Consider the following 23,375-nt stretch of genomic DNA (forward strand, 5'->3'; position numbering starts at 1 on the left):
TGTTGAAAGCTAATGGGACTTGAAAGCACTTTGAACATTTCATTTTGTGAAAGCCAATTTTCACATATAGCAGTGTGCAGGCAGCAGGGCTGGCTGACTGGCTAGCTCAAAGCAGGTAAGATTCAGTTTGTGCTTGAAAATCAGCCAATTACTATTCACTGTGCTGTCCCTTGGCTGGTAATGAGAGAAAGCTGTGTTTTTCCAGAGCAAAGGATACAGTAGAAACCCTCTACGTTGCCAGTAGCTGCACTGGGCAGGATTTGTCCCAATAAAGCATTTCAGCTTGCAATATAAGCAGCGTTTTCCGGAAATGTCAAGCTAACAGGATTCAGTCAGATCTGTTTCTTGTTGACAATCCATCTAGGTAAGGAAATAATGTAAAGCACATTTTAAATTAATGTCTCAGTGCTTATGAACCCATTTCAGAATATCTGAGGTGGTTTACTGTGGGAAGTCTTGCTGCATACTGTTTTTGGGGGGGTAAGTATTACAAGGCAGTATCATTGCAAAAGACCAAAAAAAGAAATGGCAGACTGGCTGCAATTCAGATGTATCTGATATGCATAGTATGTTCTGAAGCCTGTGTTAAAACTAGTGTTAGGAGAAACAATTTTATTTGCTTGTGAACTGAGTTCTAGTAGAATTTTTTGCTTACAAAATGGTATCTTTTCTCAGCTGACTATGAGGTAATTACTGTCTCTGCAAGCAGTTGGCTTCTCTCTGTGCAATCTCTGAATCTTCTGCTATGGAAGAATTGTTAAAATAAGGTCTAAGATTGGGGCAGAGGATTTTTCCATGCCTCACATGAGAGTAGCCATAGGCTCAGGCATCCTTGCTGGTCTAGGATACCTATAGGGAATCAGCCTTGTTGGTAAGCCATCCACAACTTAGTTTATTTTTATTTTTTCCAAGGCAAGAGACATTTGTAAAGGAAGATTTTATCAGGAAATCCAGCATAGCTGTATAATTACAATATAGCCCTGTTGAAGATTATGTAATAATTAATACTTGTAAGGCTAAAGTGAGAAAGTGCTTTTCAAATGTCATCACACTCAACATTGGAATTAAATACAAATTCAAATGAAATAAAGGGATAAAGCAAAAACATGGGGTTTTTCAGCTCATTACAGGGGGTTTATTTATTTCATTGAGATTCTTTAGTGCATAAAATGTGTATGACAGCTAGAAACTAGCAATTAATAAATAACATGGAAGCATTAATGGCCAAGTTTTCCCAGAACAAATGTCTGTTGCTTTTTAGTGTGCTAATTGTTACAGTGATGGGCCTGGAGGAGACTTCAGTGAAAGTGAACAGGTGGATGACAGTGGGGCACCGTTTACCTTCAATGCTGTTTTGGTTTCTGGAACAGACTTGGGAGGAACTTTGTTAAAGCTTTTAGAAGACTTCCAGATTATGTGACCTGATTCTCTTTCATCATTATTTTCTTGAGACCTAAAACCACAAAAGACTGATCTGTATGCATTTTAATAGCTAGTGATGAGCAGTGGGCCCATATGGTGTTGTGGTAGCTTGACTTCAGCTTTATCTCATTTATCAAAATTGTTCATATAATAGGAACACACATACTGTGCCTATGAAAATGCTCTTGTGCAAACCTTTGAAGTTAAGAGTATATGTTACAGTAGAAAACAAATGTCTAAACCTATTTTCAGAGAGAAAAGACTGCATAATCTTGGCCTGAGGTTTTGAAGTTTTTGTAGCAGAGTTTTGTTCTGGACTTCATGGAGGCATTAAATCCTTAAGAGCTCCTGGAAGCATGACTGAAAGTTCAACACATGCTACCATAGCTATTCAACAAGCATGGTGGAGACTGCTCCTGACAAATCAGATTATCAGCAGCTGAGCAGATCTTCAAAGTACCTTCCATTCAGAAACCAGCTCATTTGGGAAGGTGAATTCAGCAACAGCTGTACTGCTGTGTGGCCATGGAATTATAAAAAATACTGAACCAGCAGTTCATCTTGCAAGTTGGCTAAGTCAGCACAACTGGGATCTGTACCTTTTCTTTATAGTAAGCTGACTATTTTAGATAGAAAGATGAAGACAGGTTACTTTCTGAAAAAGTAGGATTCAATCTTAAGAGTCCTTAGCCTACACCTGGTCACCTAAGGAGGTGTCCAGATTTGCAGAGCTGCTGACCAGTGAAGAGCTTCCCATGAGGAAATTGGGAGACTAACAGAACTGAACAGTCATGAAAACTTGGCCACATAATGATGCACCTGCAGATTCCTGTTGGTAAAATTTTGGGCACATTGCCTCATTGAGTAGGGAAAAAAAGTGTTCTGGTTACAGGAGATGTTCCCTTGCCTGCAGTCAGTGACATTTATAGGGTAAAGTGACAATTAGCTGCAGTTCATTACATACCTTTTTCTAAAGGGGTATTTACCTTCAAATTCTAGCATGGTTAAAAGAGCAAATAACATGTTCTTATGGATTGTCAGATCTCTGGACAGGCAGTGCAAATTTGAAATTTTGCTTCCTCCTGTGAAATAAATTATCCTAACAGCTAAATCCGTCCCCAAAGGTTTATTAGGAAAACAAGAGTTCTTGAATTTTTTAATCTACTACCTTGTAGTAGATTTCTCCCAAAATTTTATTCCCCTCTGGTTTTATGCTTTTGAGTGTATTTTAGACAATTTCTGCTACATAATCAGTTTGAGGGTTTTTGACACTGTAGTTGCAAAGGGAATCATTGCTTTGGGGCTTTTGTTGTTACTTTTGTTGCCGGCAGCCATATCTCTCCATAAGAAAACACTCACTGTATCTCAAGTTCATTTTGTAGGAAACATACATCATAAAAGAACGAGGACTAAAATGCAGCTCCCTCTAAGTAAGCCTATCAGCTAAGTGTCTTTCAGTAGTCAAGCTGTAGGCAGTCACAGCAGCAAGCAGCGGGTTTTTGCTTCAATAAAAAGTGAAGGCAGTTATCATTGCTACCAGAAACTGCAGTAACCAGTAGGTGAAGGGATCATTTTATAATCACCTCCTCATGCAGTGTGGTTGCGTCTCCTCACTGCAAGGAGTATTTCTGCTCTCTTTTCAAGATGGAATTTAGCTGCTGCAGGTATAAATCTTGGATCCTGTCAGTTCCCTACCCCTTTCAGCACGTATTTATGGCTGCCACTGCCCATGCGCTGTCCCTGGGGAGCTTTTGGAGCTTTAGGGTATCTGTTCATTTTCTGCACATTTCTAGCTTTAATATCTATCATTGAACTTGGTCTCAGGTGGACCAAATGTTGGCTTGTGGATTTGACATTCTATGCTAGAAAAATATTTTAGAAGCAGTTTGTTCCTTGTCTAAGCTGCTTACTTTTCTAGAAATTGAAAAATTACCCATAGATTTAAAAGTCTTGTGTGAATAAGTGCTATGTATGCTTCAGAATTCAGGCTTTACTTATTTCTTCATTTATTACCTACATCTGAGCACTTTTTCCTACATTCTGGACCAGTTCATCACATTCAAATTGATCGCATACCCCAGTAGCAATACCAGTTACTAGAAGTGGGTCTCAAAGTAGGAAGCAGAAATAGAGGCGCTAGAAAACTCTGGTTACAAAAGCAGTTTTAAAGAGTCTAAACCATTCATAAAAGCTGTGTGATGCTCCATTTCCTAATATGATTTTGTTCCCAGAGCAGCAACTAACTACTGTTAATAGTTGTAATATATACAACCAATCGTTTCTGTTGAGTTTTTTCAATAATGCATTAAATTAGCTAGGGGTTTGGAGGGTTGATTTCTTTTTCTTATTGTCCTTTGCTTTTCATCTTCTGGTTGCAGTATGCTGCTGATCTCTTTTTTTTCACAGCAGAGATCTTTGATACCAAGTACTGTATTGAGGAGCTAATGGGGTGTGCCGCAGGCTTTCTCTCAGGTAGCACAGTGCCTTCTCTTCAGACCTTCTCCTCCTGCAAGGGGGCAACTGCTGAGAATAACCTTTCTGCCTATTGTGCACACATCTGTTAAGCGGATGCTTAGAACAATTATAGGCTCTTTCTCACCCTACCACGAGTCTCTGGAATCAAATTGTTCATTTCTACACGACAACAAATCCCACAACCCTACCTAACCTCTAAAGCTTTTCAATTCTCGCTGGAGACAAGTAATAATTTATTCATATGTCAGAAAATACTTTCTAAAATGTCAAGAAGAAAATAAAAATGGAATATAGAAGAATTGCCTTCTGAGAATTTAAAGTTTTGGGGTGTGGCTTTTATATGGTGTCCTGAACGTGAAAGAAGTTTGGAGGCTGCATGTAAGAATTGGACCCGAAAAGCAAGAAAACATGTGAGAATATGAAAGGAGAGCAGGAAATCGTGTCAAGCACGTTTAATTATGATTGTCTTATTAGGACAGTAAGATTGACAAGAGCATACTCTGCACTGCAGAATAGGACATCTCTTCTAGAAGTACACTTAGAATCATAGCTCAGCTCTTTATCTGGCCTGCAAAAAACCCATTACATTTTGTAAAGATTTATTTTTCTTATCATTTACTATAAGAACTTATTTCTTTTCTTTATGGAGAATGACAAATTCAAAATCTACATGAATAAATTAGTGGTTAGGATCTCTTCCCAGTTGTAATTTGTGATTTCTGGATTTGAAATGTAGGAATCTTAAATTACGACACAAATTATGCCTTCTATTGGGGGTGGGGGGGAAGAAATTAGGATTAAATTGTTGCAGGTTATCCCAGAGCTGTCAAAAAGAAATTACTGTTACAATGTAGGGCCCAACTGTCTTGTATCTCAAGTGAATCTGTGGGAAAGAAAACTGAATTAATACAAAAAGAAACTGCTACATTGCCCCATAGTTTCTCAAAGATTCTGGCTTCTTGCAAGGGGATCTTCTGTGTAGACGGAAGATCTTTTCTTACCTTTCCTGCAGCATTACCAAAAATATACTCAGATTAAATTTATTGAAACATCACACTGTCCTATGAAGACAGAATACAGGGGAGCCATCTAGATTTTCTCCATTAAACCAGGACTCTTGAAGCAATAGTGTTGTTATTTTTCTGTCCTTGATAAATATAGTGTTAATAATGTGTCATGAACTTGCAGCCTTTTTCCAGGACACTACTCTGTGGAAAACCACCTTTCCCTAATCCTACTTTTAGCTATGCTCCTTGAAAGATAATAGCAGTAGTAATTCAGCTGAATATTTGTTTCAGGTTTGAGAGGAAAGAAAAAGCTATACAGAGATAGTATTTTCCTACAGTGGAATACTCTCCTTATAATTGGTCAGAGAGGCTGACAAAAAACCTTTCCAGTGCTGTCATGACTTTAATTGCCAAAGAAAGCTACATAGAGTCCTAGAATATTAAAACACAAACAAGGTAAATTTTCACAATAATATATACTAATTATATTGCTGTGACATTCAAAATTGCACTTGGACCATGACTGCATTACATATCCAGGACACTTAGCTAGAAGTAAAATACTTGCTGTAAATTTCCATATGATGGAGAGCGATTAAACTCATACTGTAGTTCAGAATGAAATCTCACAAAAGTATCACCTATTCTGTGCTGTTAACTAAAAGAAGAAAAGTTCAGTTCAGTTCTGCAGCCATAACATCATTTTGAATTTTGTAATTTCAGAAATTGTAGTTTTGGATTCTGCCATTAGTTCTACTCTTAAGACCCTCTGACATTTCTTGTGTTCTAATAGTCATAGCTTCCTGTTGTTTTAAGTGTCTTTTTCTCCTGTTACATGAACAACAAAAGCAATTCAAGGAAACCTATAAGGAAATGAAAACTATAAGGAGATCTATGAAATTCATAATAAATGCATCATTTTTGAAGACAAATAAAATAAGGAGGAGAATGCATAGCTCCTTTAAATGATCTGTGCAAATTACAGGTGGAAAAATTATATTTTTGAGTTGCTGCAAATAAATACAGTTTTTTAAAAATTCAAGAGTTTTAGTCTGTTACCTTTTTCTTAAATTTGAAATCTAAGTTACGTCATAACTGTCATTTTACTTGCCTAGTGAGTTGGTTTTGGCTTGCCTATGATACATAGAGTCATAAAGTCACAAAATGGTTTGGGATGGAAGGGATCTTTAAACACCATCTGATCCAAGCCTTCTGCCATGACAATATAATAATAATATATTATTACATTTTCCACTAAATACTTGATTTCAGAGTGAAGATTTTATTTTCAATGGGAGCTCAAAGTACACAACACGGGTGCCAAACTGCCCAAATCTGTCAGTGTATCAATCTGTCAATCCGTATGGTTTGAGAATGCTTGAAGAGTGTTGGCTTCTTCACTAGAGGAACATTAGGCCAATGCATTATCCATTTGTTCTCCAATTAGCTGATTTAAGTCATTCCTCTAAATAAGCCCCTAATTGTTTACTGCAATGTGACGGTTCAGTAATGGATTCAGTATGGGTGTTAAGCTTATAGTTTATATTGTTTACTCTTATTGGCTCAGTGATTTTAAAGCACTGGTTTAAAATTGGGGTGGCACACCGAGCACTACGGGTAAGACATGTAGGCTACAGACAGTACCAGGTGCACACAAAGAGATGTGCTTTTTTTCTCAGCATTTTACATTCCTGTAGCATTTCCTGTGAGCTGCTACCCAGCTTCGGCACGATGCTGGAGGAGGAAGCCCTGTATGTTCATGAACAGAAGCACACAGGCAGGGGAAAGCACTGCAGAGGACCTGCTGCCGTGGCACATCAGGTTTCTTTGCTGCTTTCCCCACTGTTTAGCAAAGTGATACACGGCAGCAAAAAAAACATAACTTCTGTCTCACTTCAGGAACTACAATTTAGGAGCTGGGCTAATTTGATGGATAGTGTATACTAAGAAAAATATTAGAAACCAGGAAAGGCCACATAGTCCATTGAGGCTCATTTCATTCCAAATACACCTTCCCTAGGTTATCATCCAATTGCTAAAAGAAAGAGTGATGTTATCCATTTTTTATAATTTCACTTCTGGGTATTATGGAGATAAATACCTAAGAGCTGGAGAAAGTTAGTTCAGAACACTATTTCAGGAGAAAAATACTTAAATGCAGATAGGTAGGATGACAGAAAAGAAATTGACCGACCCTAAATGAAAAATATGATGATAGTGGTACGAATATATGTGTACAGTCACGGTTTCACAAAGTTCCCCAGAGACAAGCTTCCAATCATGAGACTTCCAGATAGTAACCTTTCATTTGATTTATTGTTTCAGGACCAATGCAGGAGACAATATATGACTTCTGGAGAATGGTATGGCATGAAAACACAGCCAGCATAATCATGGTTACTAATCTCGTAGAAGTGGGAAGGGTAAGTGGTTTTTGTACTTAAAAAGATGAAAGACGTCCAACATGTTTGCTTTTTGCAATTAAATAACAGACCAACAACCTTCTTACGTACTAAGTATAGCATATAAAATATGTATGACTGTCTGTGCTGAGAGGTTCATTATCAATTATTTTTAAACATGCCTTGGATGCTTGGCTTTGATAATATTAGCACAATGAAAAAGTAACTGATAAAGCTGCATTCTGTACAGCAGAGTCTGCAAAGACTGACAAAGAGGGGAAATGTCATATGTTTGTGCATATCTCAGGTATACCATTTCTCTGAAAAAAAAATCAGTACATTAGTTGCAGGACAAGATATGGAATAATCTCTTTATATTTTTTTAAGGAAGGCTGAGGGGGAGTCATTCCAAAACAGATGTCTGAGAAGAGTAGTCAAACTATGAAATTGCTTCTTGGTATATTTGTCTATATTCATCTGGTTTTTTTGGGCTTTCCTTCCTGAAAGCCCTCTGGACTAAAATAGAAAAATTTTGTTTTACACATTTGTGCACTGTTCTTTGATCAGGAGGTCATATTCAGGAGCTGGCTAGTAAAGGAAAGCTTGAGTTACCTGACTGATGCTGTGTGCTACTCTTTCTTTGCTTCTTGCTTCTCTTCTAAAGTAGGCCTCCAACTCTAGTCTTTATGGCTAATTCTGTTTTCAACAAATATTGAATGGAACCTTTTTCTTTGTTTCACACAACTGGCAATAAGTGAGTCTTCATTTACTGCTTTGTCTGTGCACTGCTGTCTTAGTTCTTATCTGGGATGTTTTTTCAAGAAAATTTGCTTGGGAATTTGGCATATAGCTTTCATTCGACATAAAAAGAAATCCCACTGCTTTTGTGGGAACTACTGCAATTATTGTAAATCAAAGTGTTAAAACAAGAAGTCAAGTGCACGCATCTTGGTTTGAGCAGCACGGTTTTAAGAGATGTTTTTAATTTCACACTGGTGGAGTATCTGATACCCCTTCTGCCCTGTGGCATTTGCATTAGGAGAGAGCACTATTTATGTGGTATGAGTTAAAGTCCTTTTGAGCAAGTCCCGTTTTACAATCTTAGTTTGTTCTTCCATATGTCCTTTGTGAACTGATAATATAAATCCTAACATTTAGATATCTGTGTGCTCAAGCCTGCTAACAGATCAGGTGCCAGTATTATTTTTAGATGTAAAAAAGATGGGGATTGTGACTGCAATTAACACCTGCTGCAGGAACACATGTACGACTAATTGCAGAGACAAAGAGGGATCGTGGACGCCACTTTAAAAATGCAGTCCCTTGAGTGAGGAAGAAGGTAGAAATAGCTGGATGGTCACGTATCAGTTCAAAACGGACGGATTTGTAAGAATAGCAAGCTCTCCAGCAAACCTCTTTGTTAAAGCTTTATACACATTCATAAGTTCCCAAGTGAACAGCTTAAAAAGGGATGTTTTCAGGGTATGAATAAACAAGCCTGAGAGCAAAAACAGCATTCTGCATGAAACCACATACTGTTTTCCTAAAGTCAGTATTTGGAGGCACCAATTAGAATGAACTGTTGGATGTCAGCAAGGGAGACACCAGTCTTGGTGCCAGTGCTGGCAGCCTCTGCTCACAGCGTTTAGGTGCACAGCACATTCCCACAGCAGCAAGGAACGGTTTGTGCCACTGTGGAGATTTCTTCAGGGCGCAAGAGTCCTAGTGGGATACAGATCTGCAGCTTTGTTGTTTCTGGCAGTGGGAGAAACGACTTTGTTCTCACTTTCTCTGGAGGCCAGCATAGGTGAGATCAGAGAGCAGAAATGGAAATGAGCTTTTAATGGAAATAAAATCGTATGAGCCACAGAACAATGCACTCACTCCTCCATTGGTGTTTTTGTGCCACTCTCAGAGCTGGAATCATCAGCAACAAGGAGGCAAATTACGAACACACCATCTGTCCCACAACCCCTAACACAAGCTCTGTGCCACCTTGAGTAGTAATGATTTTAATGGACTTTTGCTGGCATTCCTGTAGGGCAAACTTAATAACCTTCCCAAACTTGAGGTTTTCTATTTCTGTTGCTGTCACTAGTATGAGATTTAAAGGGGTTTCTTATTTTTACTTTTTTAACCGTGTTGACTTATTGTAAACCAAGGAGCAAAACTCTTTTGCATTTTCAGGAAACAGGAATTTTCAAAATTTAACATGTTTGCCACACAGTGTATGGCCTTCATGAATTAATCATTGAGGAGGCGTATATGTATTTGTTTACCAGGACTGGCTGGATAGTCATTAAATCGGTGCTAGGAACTTGCTTCTTGCCCTGGAGCATTATGCATCAGGACTGTTTTAATTGCTGCTGGAGGAATCACCATGAGGCTGTCCCTAATGCAGGCACCTGCTGCAAATGACTCAGTCCCTGCATCACCCTCCAGCAGGTCCGGGTACATCTGCCAATATCTGTCATTATCTGAGGCACACTTGTCAGAACCACACCTCCCTTTAAGCTCTTGTGTGTTCCAGCGAGGGACCCTTGTCAGTGTTTCTGGCACCTGCAGACTGCTGTGCACCTGGTATTTAAATGGCACCGAAATGTGTTTTGATTGTTTTCTCTCTTTAATGAACCCACCTAAGGGACATTTAGCTCTTTATCTAGTAGCCTGTTACCCAGTCACTCACATCTACACTGCTTGTGTGGAAATTCAGAACTAGCTTGCACTGTTACACTAATCCATCTGCCAGAAGTCTTATCACAAAATCTGCAGGGCTCCCTAAGGAGACTTTTGTACTGATAATTTAAGCTAATGATTTCTAAACATATTTAGTCAGTTTTATGAAGACCTCATTAGAATGTGACTGTTTATTAAAAATCTAAATGAGGTCTCACAGTCATTTAGAAAAAGCACTGCTGAGTTGCATGAATAGTTCTTTGATAAAGGATGATGAAGTGGCTCTTAGTTAAGGTTGGCCTAGGTTGACATAACAATTTTTACCAAAAAAAACCATAAACAAATAAGCAGCCCTTGAAGCAACCTTGAAAATAGGTCTCTGTCTTCTTCCTGCTGGGATCAATAACTTCTCACTCACAATGAAGTTCACAAAATAAAATGCAAATAATTAATGGTAATGATCCAAGAATCAGAATTTTCCAAGCCACATACTAATGGATACAAAGCATAAATGAGAATCAAGATTCATATAATGACATCAGTATGACAACAAGCTGACACAGAATGACAGTATGACAAAATAGACACAGAAGAACATCTTGCTTATTCCAAGAGACCACTCTGGAGGGCAAATTCCAAAAGATCCGGAAAAGCAATGGGAACAGGATCAAGGTGTTTATGTACCAGTCAAAGTCTCAGGTTGTTCTTGATTTGTTTCAGTGTTTGCACACATTGACACATTTCTGTCTTCCTTGAAGAGGCATGGTGGGAAGATTCAGAATATATTCAATTGTGGCATCTAGCTGTCACCTCCATCTTGCTCTTGTTGGGTTGGTACTAATACTTAGTTGGCAGAATCAAACTTGGCGTGTCACATTTGTCATTTTTCAGCAGTCGCTTTTTCTCCCACTTGCTTTAGGCAGAAGAAATTCAGTAATAACTGCTAATAAATGCTGAAATGCACTGGCAAAATTCAGTGGAGGTGGTTATAAATAAATGCACTGCAAGGACTTAAAATTGTCTATCATGCTTTTAATATAACAAAGTATTCACAAACAAAATCACTATAAATACTAATAAAAAATAAAACCTCACCCCAGGAGCATAGTAATTACAGTAATTAGAGTTTCTCAATTATTATTCGGAATTAGAAAACAGCCAGTGCTAATAGTGTTAATAAGCACACAAAAGACCCTTTTTGTGAAAGGAAGCAAGGTTGACTACAACAGAATAGATGTAACACAAAGGGGAATGAAGGTCAGCCACGAACTGGTAAATAGCCCCTATGCCTGTGCCCACACCTTTGTGCTACCCAAAGTGCCTGTGCCTACCAACTTACCCCTCCAGGAGTGGTGTACCTTCCTGAGAGTCATTTCACACTCTTCCTAGGTGACATTACCCTCCCAAGTGCCAGAAGGGCTGTATTTGCACAGGGGAAAAGGAAGACTACAGTAGTAGTTTAACTTTTCTTGGCTTGTTTTCCTGGACCTGTGCTTGACATGTTATATATATGGCACTTCTCTGCAAAAATAGGAGAAGTTCAACTTTTCATGCGTAAGAGTATTGGGTTCCACATGACAGCAAGGAGATCCATACAGTAGTATTCTGAATATCGCCTCGATGCTGGCTTGCTGTAGAAAGCGTTACTTGTTGTAAGATAAATGGTGTCAGAAGAGGGTTGTTCTTCTTAGGAAGCCTGTGTGGGCACAGCCCTAAACAGTCGTATGTTCGTGTCTTTGGGTTCTCAGGATGCGCAGCACTGGTCAGTATTCCAGAGACATTTCTTAAACAGATTCAAATATGTTTCCTTAACAAATAATACCCTAAAGTCTTTATGATGAACCAGATCTTCTTCAGATCTACTCGATAATTTGTGTTACCGACAGAGATTAGACATCCAAGAAAAACCACTAAATAAAACCCTGTCCAAAGACTTCTTACAGGAAACAGATTAAAAGTAAAAATCAAAATCCTTATGGGAAATTTCGGCAACATAAAAACTATGTGAAACTTCCAATGGACTTAGCAACTACACTTAGAATGAAAATGGAATTTATCACAAAGCTATTATGAAGTTTGTGCTTATACATTTTATAAATTTTGAGAATCTTCCATGCAGAAGATCCATCTAATAAGCAAAGGTAAACTCAAATAGTATTTGAGATTCAGATCACCCAGTCCTGTGATCTTGCAGAGGTGAAACACAGTGACTCTTCAGCATGTCTCACAAACAGCACGTTTCTATTTAGTATAAATGGAAGAACACTCTGTCTAATTGAAACTGCCTCTAAATGTAATAAGCCAAATTACCTGCACTGGAATTAATTCAGGATACTAGTGTTAATGCTCCTTAGGAGGTGTGCCAAAGAGTTTGTATGCATACTGGTGACTAAGGTTTCATTTTAACTTTTCTACTGAAAGAAAGAAACCACATTTTATAAATAAGAGAGGAAAGGTTGTTATATGAATCCATTTGCTTCCTCAAGATAATTCTAGTCCCAAATTCTGAAATACATAAATAGTATCCTTCCCCATCCACTGAATTTTTTTCCTGATCTTGTTTACCCCCCAAAAATGGGACTTGTGCTTATGGTACGTAAGCACAAGGTATTATATTCTGTTGTTACTCTTTTGCTGTAATTCCAGTATCTCATATTGAGTAGAGGACAGTTTATACTTTTACAGAATATCAATGAGAAAAACAGAAACCTAATCAAAATTTATAACTATTGTTAATCTCTCAAGTCGGTGAACCATTCTAGTCATTAAAATAGATTTCATCTTTCTAGATTTTTAGCCAGAAATAACAAGCTTACATTACTGCATTATACGTAGTAGGGGAGGACCCCTTAAGGAAAAATTAGTTTGTTGTTCTTCAGGGAAGAGAAGGAAGGACTCTTTGCAATTTTTTAAAAAAGATGTCCCCAGGTTAGCAATGTTAGCATCATGAAGCAGAACATCAAGCTAGAGACATTCAGCACTGTCCCATGTCACTCAGAGCAGACATGGGTTCAGCTCTCAGTGTTTTGTTGTATTCTCATCTCCAGTAAAAGCTATGTTTCAAAGAATGTTAATCAACACAGATTAATATCTTAATGCTTACTAATCCAATTGAGATAATTCACTTTGAGAAACGAACAAAAGAGGTTTAAGGATACACAAATGCACCGACCCCTTTGCTGGACTAACTGAAGTGCCACCAAGGTTAGGATGCAACTTTAGGTGCAGTTTGCCAAGAGGGAGGGCTTCAGGTTCTTACTTGAAATGTCAGGGCTAGCAAAATAGCTTCACAACTGCAAATCTTCTCACCTCAGCAGTCTCTTGAAAATATCTCTCAGTCTCTCTGTGAAGGGAGAAGTATCCTGGAGGCACTGACACAGTTTTACTTCACCCAGTAGAGTAACGTGTAGAGCTGTCTAAGCTAACATCAGATGATCAGCTTTTAGAGCCAGAAGGCAATCCACTAAGTAGGTGGTGCTCTGTAGCCAGCTAATGGCATGATTTTGCTCTTGGAATGGAAGCATGGTTCAGAGCACAGGCTGTGCTGCTCGATGCAGGCACATCAGGTCCTTGGAGCACAGGATCTGAGAAATAGGCCCATGATTTCACAGTTGTGTCAGGAATTAAGACAGGCTTTGAGCTAACCATCCTTCATCTTGGCATGGGACCACTCTTCTCATGTGTTCTGTGCTCAACCTTTCTTCTTCCAGGGCTGTACTGAGGTGCACAAAATTGCCTAAACATAAGCAATGAAACAGAGACATTGTATTCCTGTTGGTATTAATAATGGAGGCATTGTTAATAATTAACTTTACCTTGGGTTGCCTTACCCTAAAGCAACTCTTCTAGACCAAATCTTCTTTATGGTCAAAGGGAGGCCACAACATGGGTTTGGCCTGTCTCATTAATTTCATCTAACCCACTCTGCCAGGTTGATGGCAGGCTAACAGAATATCTGAGTCTAATGAACAAAGGGATCACACTCATTTTGTCAGGTGGAAAGCCTTCATTTATGGCTGCTGCTGGACATGTCCAGAAAGCCAGCTTTTCTGGGCAGAAACTGAGTGAAAGTACACCCACCAGGCAACTTAGGGCTGCAATATTGGGGCAACTTAGGGCAGCAGAAGGTGGAGAATTATGTCAGCTCTGAGTCGTGCCGGGAAGAAGTTAGACTGAGCTAGTAAAATTTATGGAGACATCTCTCCCCACCCTGGCAGCTGTGAACAATATAAAGACTTCTGACTGACTTCACAGAGACCCATTCATCTGTTGATGCTAAACAGTATCTCAAATACTGTATTTTTCAATAGTCTTCCACACCTCTTCTAGAAAACTGTAGAATGAGGTACAAAACTAATAATAGACCTGCTCAAAAGCAAACAGAAGAAAACGAAAAAAGGAAGACTGGGTTTTATCTCTTGTCAAAGGTTGTTTTATAACATATAAAATGTTCTTATATTGTAATACATTTTTTTTGTTTGAGAAGTATTTAAATAAAAATACTTATTTTAGCTCAAGTCAGCCAAATAAAAGTATCTGTTATCCAAGTTATATCTTAAAATATGTTAAAATTTTTACCAGTGAGCACAGTAGGCTATTTCATTTTATAGCCAAGAGGTTTCACTTCAAAATTTATGTCTGACTTATCATCATTACTTAGTTCAGGATTAATTTTAAATTAGAATGTATAATACTGCTCTTCACTAATGACAATCCATGCAGGGCATAGTCAGTTATATCACCCTATTGCTAAGAATATTTCAGAATCAAAGGAAATTGGAAACTTTGAATAATCAGTGTTATTTAAACTATTCTGTATGGACTGCAAAGTGTATTTCACAGCCAGCTCACATATTAAGTCCGTAATATTACTCCTATTCCAAAATTCTAGGTAAATGAATTACTGTCCTGACTTTCCTACGGCCTTTAGCTACATGTGTCACATTGCCAAATGGTTAAATATACACCTTCGGAAGTCACAGTTTGTGTTCATTAGCCATGCACAGGCTACATTATTTGTTATGTTTAGAACTATTAACAACAACTTTCCACCTTCATTTTTAATTCTAAGTTTCACACTTTAGACTATTTTACTGGGGGATGGAATTAGAGAGAGGAAGTACATAATTCTCTTCTCCAAATTTCTAAAATTATTAGTAAAATAAACATGTTTGAGACAATTGGACAGTGTACCTTGGGATGAATAGATTAAACCAGAGCATTTTCATTATGTCTCTGGCAATCATCCTTTTATCTCATCTTGTGATGAACATCTGTATTTTTTGGCATGCTGGTAGGATATAAATGTGGGGTATATGTGAACAAACTCTCAATTATAATTCTGCTCAGATGAGATTTCAAAATTATGTTTTCTGCTTTGAGGACGATATTTACTGTTATGGTAGCAACTGTGTGGAAAAAAAGAGATCTAGTGCATTTAATATTCAGTTTTGGAATCATGTATCAATTATTTAGTTAAACCTTCTGTTAGTAAGGCTTTTTATAAAACACGTACCAAATGTTTATAAAATGGAAAAGATTAGTCAAGTTATGTGGCTAAAGCCGTGCTAAAAAGAAAAAATGAACATATGCTACCAGCAGTGTTTCTCATATTTAATGAGTAAAACCATATTCTATTTTGTTGCAATTGTCTTTTCTTGTACAAATAAAGGCCTTGATCCAAACAGCATTTATAAATGTGATTTTGATTTACACTAGTTTATCTACTTCTGTCTTTAAGACACCTTTGCATTTATCCGGGTGGTCCTAGAGGAGATGGGAGATGGATCTTTAAGCATTTACTTGACTTATAGTTCGCCAGGTGTCCATGAAGTTCTCGGGTCCAGAGCTCAGCACGTGCAGAGCATTGCAGAACAAGAGCCAAAAGTAGGAGAAAAGCCTGAATTAAAATAAAGTTGGGTTTGGGTCTTTTTTCCTCTGTTAGAGAGTGAATCATCAGTTGGTCTGTGGCTCTGACTGAATTCTGGCATGGTTCCCATGGCTTTTACCTCCCCTATTCCACTTGGGAGAGTTTTCAGGAAATTGTGTTGTCATGGATCCTTCTGCTCAGCTCCAGTCTGCTCCGTGCCCAAAATCCCGTGTGCAGCAGAGTAAGAAATCCCTGGCGGGCCCAAGCTGCATGAGGCACAAAAGGCTATAACTTCTGTGCAACATCTCCCAATGCTTCCCTAATTATTCCACTGTATCATCTTAAATAAGGTTTAAAAAAGAGTGGAATCATATCCAGCAGTTGAGGCATAAAAACACGGGGATGGTGCTCTTCTAAATTGGTCTTTCCAAATTGTCCCTAGTTCTTAGCCATAATCCAGACAGTCTGAAGTTACCAAGTTAGAAACAGGCATGTTTTTCTTCAAGGAAGGAGCAGTTTAATTCAGCCAAGGTTGCTTTGCCCCTTCCCCCCTCCGATTGTTTATTTTGCTAAACTAGAGCTGTTTCAAGGATGGTAGGCACCCATCAGAAAGAAACAAGGCCAAAGTTAGCAACATAGAGACTGAAGAGTGCTGATGAGCAGTGCTGTGCCTGGGATCACGGCTGCAGCTGCTCCCTTCCTGCGTGCACTGGCCCTCTCCATGTGGTTCAGGTTCCACCTATGGAACAGATATGTGAGCAGGCAGGAAAAGAGAATCAGCTCCAGAGAAGGGGCTGTCCGTGTGTTGCTCCAGCCCAGAGGCAGTGTGAACTGTCGCACTCTTCGTGAAGAGTCAAAAAGTCATCTTAGCCATAGGTGGGAAAACCCTGTTCCAAAGAGCTTCTGGCAAAGACTGTAAAAGGGTCGGTTTGCTGGCCTGAGGGATTTGAACAACGTGAATTTTCTGGATTATTTTAACACAGACAAAACAAAGAGCATTCAATGTTTTTCACTTAGCTTCTATGAGAGGGTTTTTGGAATATATCTGAACAAGATAAGACCTGAATAAATATCAAGTAGATGCAACAATAGATAGCAGCAGTAACTACAAAACTGCTTGCAGTAATGCTTAATGCTTTTGAAATGCTTGTTCATTCCGTACAGTGGATAGATACATTTTAAGATGAATACACATTTGTCAGAGATCCTGTTGTTAGGGATCCTGGGAATGGCTCTCAGCTTGGTCCTTGGCTGGTGGAATCCTCCTCCTCTCTGGCACCCTGTCAGCTTTCTGGCTCTTGAGCATGGTGGGGGGAGCAGTCTTGCTACCCTTGCCCTGTTACAGGAGTGCCAAGCACTGTCCAGGGTCCCAGCTCCAAGCCTCTTGCCATGGAAGGGAGCTCTGATGTTGCCAGTCATCTTGAAACCACCCTTAATACCAGATGAAATGTGAAGACTATAAAGAATGTTTTTAGCCAATACTAATGCAGTTACTAGTCTGAAGACAAGCACAAAAAAATAAATAAGAACCTGCTTATGAAGCTATCTGAACTTCAGCTCTGCTGTAGGAGCTTTCCATGAGCTGCGTAAGCAGGAACAAGCTGATAGGATGCTTATATAATTTTGTGGCTAGGAGCCAGGGCTTCTGACCAGACTACTCTTCTCTGAAGAGGATCCTGATGTGGGGCTGTGTTTTGCCAGCCCTTCAACTCAGTTCTATTCAGATTTGAATTTTATCCTGCTAATGAGACAGAAAAAGGGCCAGAATTAATGACCCTGCCTGGACAAACTTTTTATCAGCCAATGTCACTACTGTGATGTGGCAAGATCTCCCATCCATACAGACAGGATGGTACACAATTATCAGCTACATTCTGGAAAGAAATGTTTAAGGAAATGTGTTTGCTTCTTCTTGACAGGACAGGGTTTGACTCTCCACCTAATCCTTTCTATACTGAACCTGGAATTTGTATAAATAAATCATTTGAATCCTGCATTACAGTTTTCACTGCATGCTTATACGCACGTTCATCTGTTTTACCTTTTCCTTGGGATTCAACATGGTAGTAATCCAAGTATTTTTGTGTGAAAATAGTTTTGAGAAATACTCTTATCAGTTGTGAATTTTTTTCTATCAGCTTTCTGTTGAATATTTAAAGTGCTCAAGTTTTTTACCTCACTCATTTAAGTGCATTTTTAGGTAAGCTAGATTTACATGTATTAAAATACCAATTTTAAATTTTCCCTTTGGTGGGAGAAGGAGAGAAACTGTTCCATGCAGCAGATGTATAACAGATGCCACTCCTAGCACGTACTGCACTACTGGATGATGGCCAGATGCAGTGGTGATAGCACAGCCATTACCATGATAAAGCAGAGTAAGAGAGAGATGTAAGTAATGTGTTAGCTTCCCAGCCCACCACTTTGTCCACACAAATGGGAAGGAGGAGAAAATTCTTAAGTCGAGCTAAGTGAAATTAATCCTACCCATGATGTTTGGCATTATCTAGTGAATTAGTAGTAAGCCATGTAGAGTTATAATATTTAAAGCCTGGGCATGAACCTCAGCTCTTGACTTCAAGCACTGAGTTTTACTATCTGACCTCTTTAGTTCCTTTGGAAAGTTAATCTGAGAAAACAGGTGTTTTTCTAAAAATAGAAAATCTTACAATAAATATCTTGAGTTAGAAAGAATCCACAAGGATCATCTTGGCCCTGCACAGCCCCATCCTGAAGAGTCACACTGTGTGCCTGAAAGCATGGTCCAAACACTTCTTGAATTCTGTCAGGCTTGGTGCTGTGACACCTTCCCTGGGGAGCTCTCCAGTGCCCAGCCACTCTCTGGGTGAAGAGCCTTTTCCTGATACCCAAACCAAACATCTCCTGACACAGCTTCAGGCCATTCCCTCGGTCCTGTCAGTGATCACCACAGAGAAGAGATCAGTGGCTGCCCCTCCTCTTCCCCTTGTGAGGAAGCTGTGAACTGCAATGAGGTCTCCTTTCTGTCTGCAAAACACTTTTATTTTGGGAGGTAGAAAGGTATTTTTAAGACAAATCAACAAGTAGAGGTTGGGGAAAAAACTTCTGGTGGTATTTGTCCCTCTGGGCACACTCTGCTTTGGAAAGCACAGGAAATGAACAGTTACCATAACTGAACTATGCAGGGTATAAATATCCTTTGTGCTCCTAACAAATTTGCCTTGCTTCACTAAGCACAACACAAAGCTCATGTGCAACTCTGAAAGCTGTCTTAAAAAGGGAATAGGCAATGTCCCTCAAACATTAAGCATTTCCACATGCAGAAAATGTGACTGATTTGTGCATGATTGCACTTTAAATCAGAAATCATTGCGCAGAATCCAAAATGGATTCTATATGAACCTTTTAAAATAAATGAACCTTAATTTCTTCTGTATCTTTTAAAGGTCAAATGCTGCAAATACTGGCCAGATGACACAGAGATATATAAAGACATTAAAGTTACCCTAATAGAAACAGAGCTGCTGGCTGAATATGTGATTCGAACATTTGCTGTAGAAAAGGTAAGTTTCCAAATCTGGTTTTCTTAAATACAGTGGTATCTGCCAAAGTAACTGACATACAGATTCAACAAGGCAAAGTTAAATCTTTTGACTGACATCCTGGGTTGTAGGTATTTTTGGGTAAACGACTACCGCCCTCTTATGGTAATCTGTGTTTTGCTTCTTCAAATGCAGCAACTGTTCTATGCTTTTCATCACTGTTGGCCCCTGCCTGAGTTAGAAAAAAGTGATGTTCCTTTCCTAGGAGAAATCGAAGCCTCCCTCCCAGCAATCAATTGAAAAACACATTTGTGCTGCTTTCCCATCTTTCCCCACAATCATTTTGTGTCTGTACCAGAGGCTGCATGCGACATTATTCAGAAGTCTGCGGTGGAGAATACAGCTGTCTGTTGGGCCAGGGTGTGCCTGCTTTGCAGAGGCAGAATTGTAACAAATTACTGTTCTTCGCAAGGCAATTTCCTTTTTCGCGTGGAATCTGTCCTTACATGGAGAGTTCCAATCAGTGTGTTGTATTACTGTTTGTTAGAATAGTGCCATGCATTTGTTTGGTGCTTTGTAGCTTGTAGAACTTGCAGCTCCCCAGCTGCAATCTATGGAAAACACACAAATAACAAATAAGGTACTCACTGAAAGCGAGAACGGGCAGGGTCGCTCAACAGTGAGGTGTACCACGCACTTTGTGTCAATTCAGCAGTTTGATTCAGCATCCATTAAAGGACAGAAATGTTTTAATTGTATGTATCAGGACACATTTCAGTTGCAGAACACCCAAGAAAGAGCCTCCTTGGTAAGACAAGATATTCCTAATGGGACACCGAAGTAATGCTCCATCACCATGAGTAGATTTTCAACTAATTAGCTTAGAAAGCTTCTTTTCATTTAGTTGCAGTACCCATGATTTATTGGTCCTCTCTAATCATGAAATAGTATTCATTAATGGGTTTGAAGAACATAATATTTAGCATCAAAGAATCCTGCACCCAGGCACCTGAAACGGCCAAAAAGACTGCCCCAGAGGGTCTCTGTACATATGTCCAGAGTAACAAAGGAATTAGGGGTTTTTCCTGTTTCATTCTTCAATCTACTACTTAAAAATTCATCAAAACAGCAACCTGAGGGTAATGATGATAGAATTATGTGGTTTGAATGAATTGAAATATTGTATCATGTTTACCACTATACATACTGTGTACTGAATTCACTCAAGCCTGTTGTTTCCTTGCATTTAGGTATTTTTAATAAACAGATGAGAAACGTTGGCTACACTTTGAAGTAGATGAAGCACTGGTTGATTTCTATTCTGCAAATTTTAAGCTCATGCTTTGATGTTAGCTTTTCACTTCTTAACTGGGACTGAAGAAAAGACCTAGAGGATTTTACAATTGAACATAACCAAACTGTCTTGAATAAGTGCATTAGAACAGATAGAGATAAAAGGCACTAAACATTTTATTTCTTTTTAAAAATCTCCATCTGAAAAGATTTCTTTTAGACGCTGCTTTTTAATAGTTGGTAGTTTTTCAGTAAGCCTCTAAAAGCAGTGTCACTGTAGTTTGAGTAAAGTACATTTGTTTTTAGTCTATTTTCCATATTTTTAACTTCTCCAATGGTACTGAAACATCAAATCTGTACATCTCTTTCACCATAATTCTCTCAAGTTTATATTTTTGATGTACTGAGATTGATACTTTTCACCTTCCCTAAGTCAAGGTGCATGATGAGCTCCCTATCCAAACATGCAGATAATATTGATTGAAAGGTAGAGGCTTTCAATTAACACTGGACCCTCCATTCCAAAGGATTTGCAGATTTCACTAACAGAAACTTGAGTAAATTCAACAGAAAAATTGCAGAGTTCTGTGCCTTAGGTGGCCTAACCTCCTGTGTCAGTACAGGGTGACTTCTGGGGACAGCATCTGAAATCCAGAATGATTAAAGATTTAGCACATATGAACTGCAAAGGGTGGTGTTAAGAGAACTGGCCTTATCCATTGTGGTAGAGATGAGGAGGAGAGGTCTAAGGAAGATCTAATTGCAGCCTGCAGCTCCCTCATAGATGTTCAGAAAATCAGAGGAATCAAATTCTTCAAGACCTCTAGTCCCTTCTGACTGTCCTTTCTGTTTGCTGATGAACATCTCATACCTGCTCATAAAGTACAATTTAAAAGTTGATTTGCTTGAAGGTAAATTGACCACTTACTTCAGGCTTGGTTTTTTTGAAATGGATATTGAGTAGTAGGGGGATAATGCTGAGAAAATTGAACCCAAAAGTGCAGTCTGATTTTAAAGACTGTTTCCTAGGTATGCTTTGTATTGTGTGAAAAAGCAGTTCCTTTGGAGCAGTTTCTTTACAGCACAACAGTTAACTCAGATGAATAAGTCATACATGAATAGTAACATACAGCAGCAGCATAAGTTTTTGTAGAATTTTTTAACATCCTAGGGTTTAGCAGTGTACACCATTTTCTGTTTGTTTCAGCTGTATAGTCTTTCCCAGCTGAGAATATGCTTTATGATTCATGCAGTTGTGTGCTATTTTGGGTTTAGAAACCAGCAGGAAAGCTAGATACAAAAATCATTCCTTTGTAGATATAATAAGAAAACTCATTTTAAAAGTATCCTATATGCAAAATCTTCCCTAAGTAGCTGTTAACAATGGCAGACAAAAATGCAATCAGCCTGACAGACAGCCTTTTCACAGCTAAGGCAGAAGATGTACAGGACAATCTGATCTGTGTAGCAGCCAGGCACACTGATTTGGAGGGGCAGTTTGGTTTTTGTAAATTGATTTTGAAAATCTTGGCTGTATACAGCAGGAAGGATTTGTATGGGATACTCATTTCGGTCCTCAGCTTGTATAGTCAGAGCATTGCTTTTTTCTGTGGGATCTTTGTTTCTTTGAGAGTCATGGGCAGTTGTTACAAGCAGTATAAAAGTGTTTGAGACACTACCTTCACCTAAGCAGAGCTATTTACAGAGTTGAAGGCCTTGCTTACAGTAGCAGAGATGTGTTAACTAACACTCTAAAATCCCCAGAGAGCAGGGACCAAATTGTATTCGAATGTGTTTGCTAGACTATCATAAAATGCAAATTGTTTTGTCTATTCCTGTATTTCAATGTTTTAAAATTGTTTTTTAGGATATAAGGTCATTTCTGTTTCAAGGGTGTGATCTCCTCAGTCCACACCTCTGCCTCATCTGCTCCTAATCCTCTCCCTTGCCTGCCTTTCTGTGTCAGTTTCCAGGGGAGATGAGCTATTCCTCTGAGCAGATGCGCTGTCTCCACGGACCCCCAGCCTCAGCTGTCTGAGCATCAGAGACTCCAACCTACACTTAAGTCCTCTCTAGTCCTGTAGCACTGGCATGTCCAAAATTTCTCCACCACTGAAAATCCCAGACTAATGCATAACAGTAGTAAATCAGGAAGCTTATATTACTTACTATGCAAAGAGAATAAAACCTTTTATATGCAAACCAGCTCAAGACGTGAAATAAATCTTTAAGAAGAAAAGCTGTAAACTACCAGTTATTAATTTTATTGACATTTAGTCCAGCCTAGACATGATATCTCGTAATTCTGCTGTTTGCTTATGAGCTATGTATGATGGCCTCCAGTCTGTGGATTTTTAATGAGACTAAAATACTGGCAGCTACATTTTTAGAAAGGGAAGGGGAAATACAAGCAGTAAGAAAATAAAACTTAGCATACACAATTCTAATGTCCAGACTGCTCCCCAAAGTCACATGGGGCAGTGTGACTACACAATCAGCTTCTCATTCATACCTGTGTCACCATATCCATGTCCTCATGTAGACTGTGGCAAATCACCTGAGGGGTGAGCATGTGGAGGGCTACAAACACAGTCCCTATGACTGAAGGTGCAAAAAGGTTTCCTATTATTCAGCTTTTTATTTCAGACCAATGAAAGAGGCAAACATAAGGAACATTATGCTGAAGCTGTAGTTCCCTGAAGTCAGCAGT

At 38.8% G+C, this 23,375-nt stretch overlaps 1 protein-coding gene across 11 annotated transcripts in view; it reads left to right on the plus strand.

The window, feature by feature from the left end:
• PTPRM (protein tyrosine phosphatase receptor type M) overlaps positions 1–23,375 on the plus strand; it is a 442,185-nt gene that overhangs the window by 401,043 nt on the left and 17,767 nt on the right. For all 11 annotated transcript variants that reach the window (XM_063396260.1, XM_063396303.1, XM_063396268.1 and 8 more), the window contains 2 exons: positions 7,230–7,327; positions 19,277–19,393. In XM_063396260.1, the coding sequence (XP_063252330.1) occupies positions 7,230–7,327; positions 19,277–19,393 (215 nt within the window). The remainder of the gene's footprint in view (positions 1–7,229; positions 7,328–19,276; positions 19,394–23,375) is intronic.

This window comes from Prinia subflava, chromosome 1 (assembly GCF_021018805.1).
Source record: "Prinia subflava isolate CZ2003 ecotype Zambia chromosome 1, Cam_Psub_1.2, whole genome shotgun sequence".
Lineage (NCBI taxonomy): Eukaryota > Metazoa > Chordata > Aves > Passeriformes > Cisticolidae > Prinia > Prinia subflava.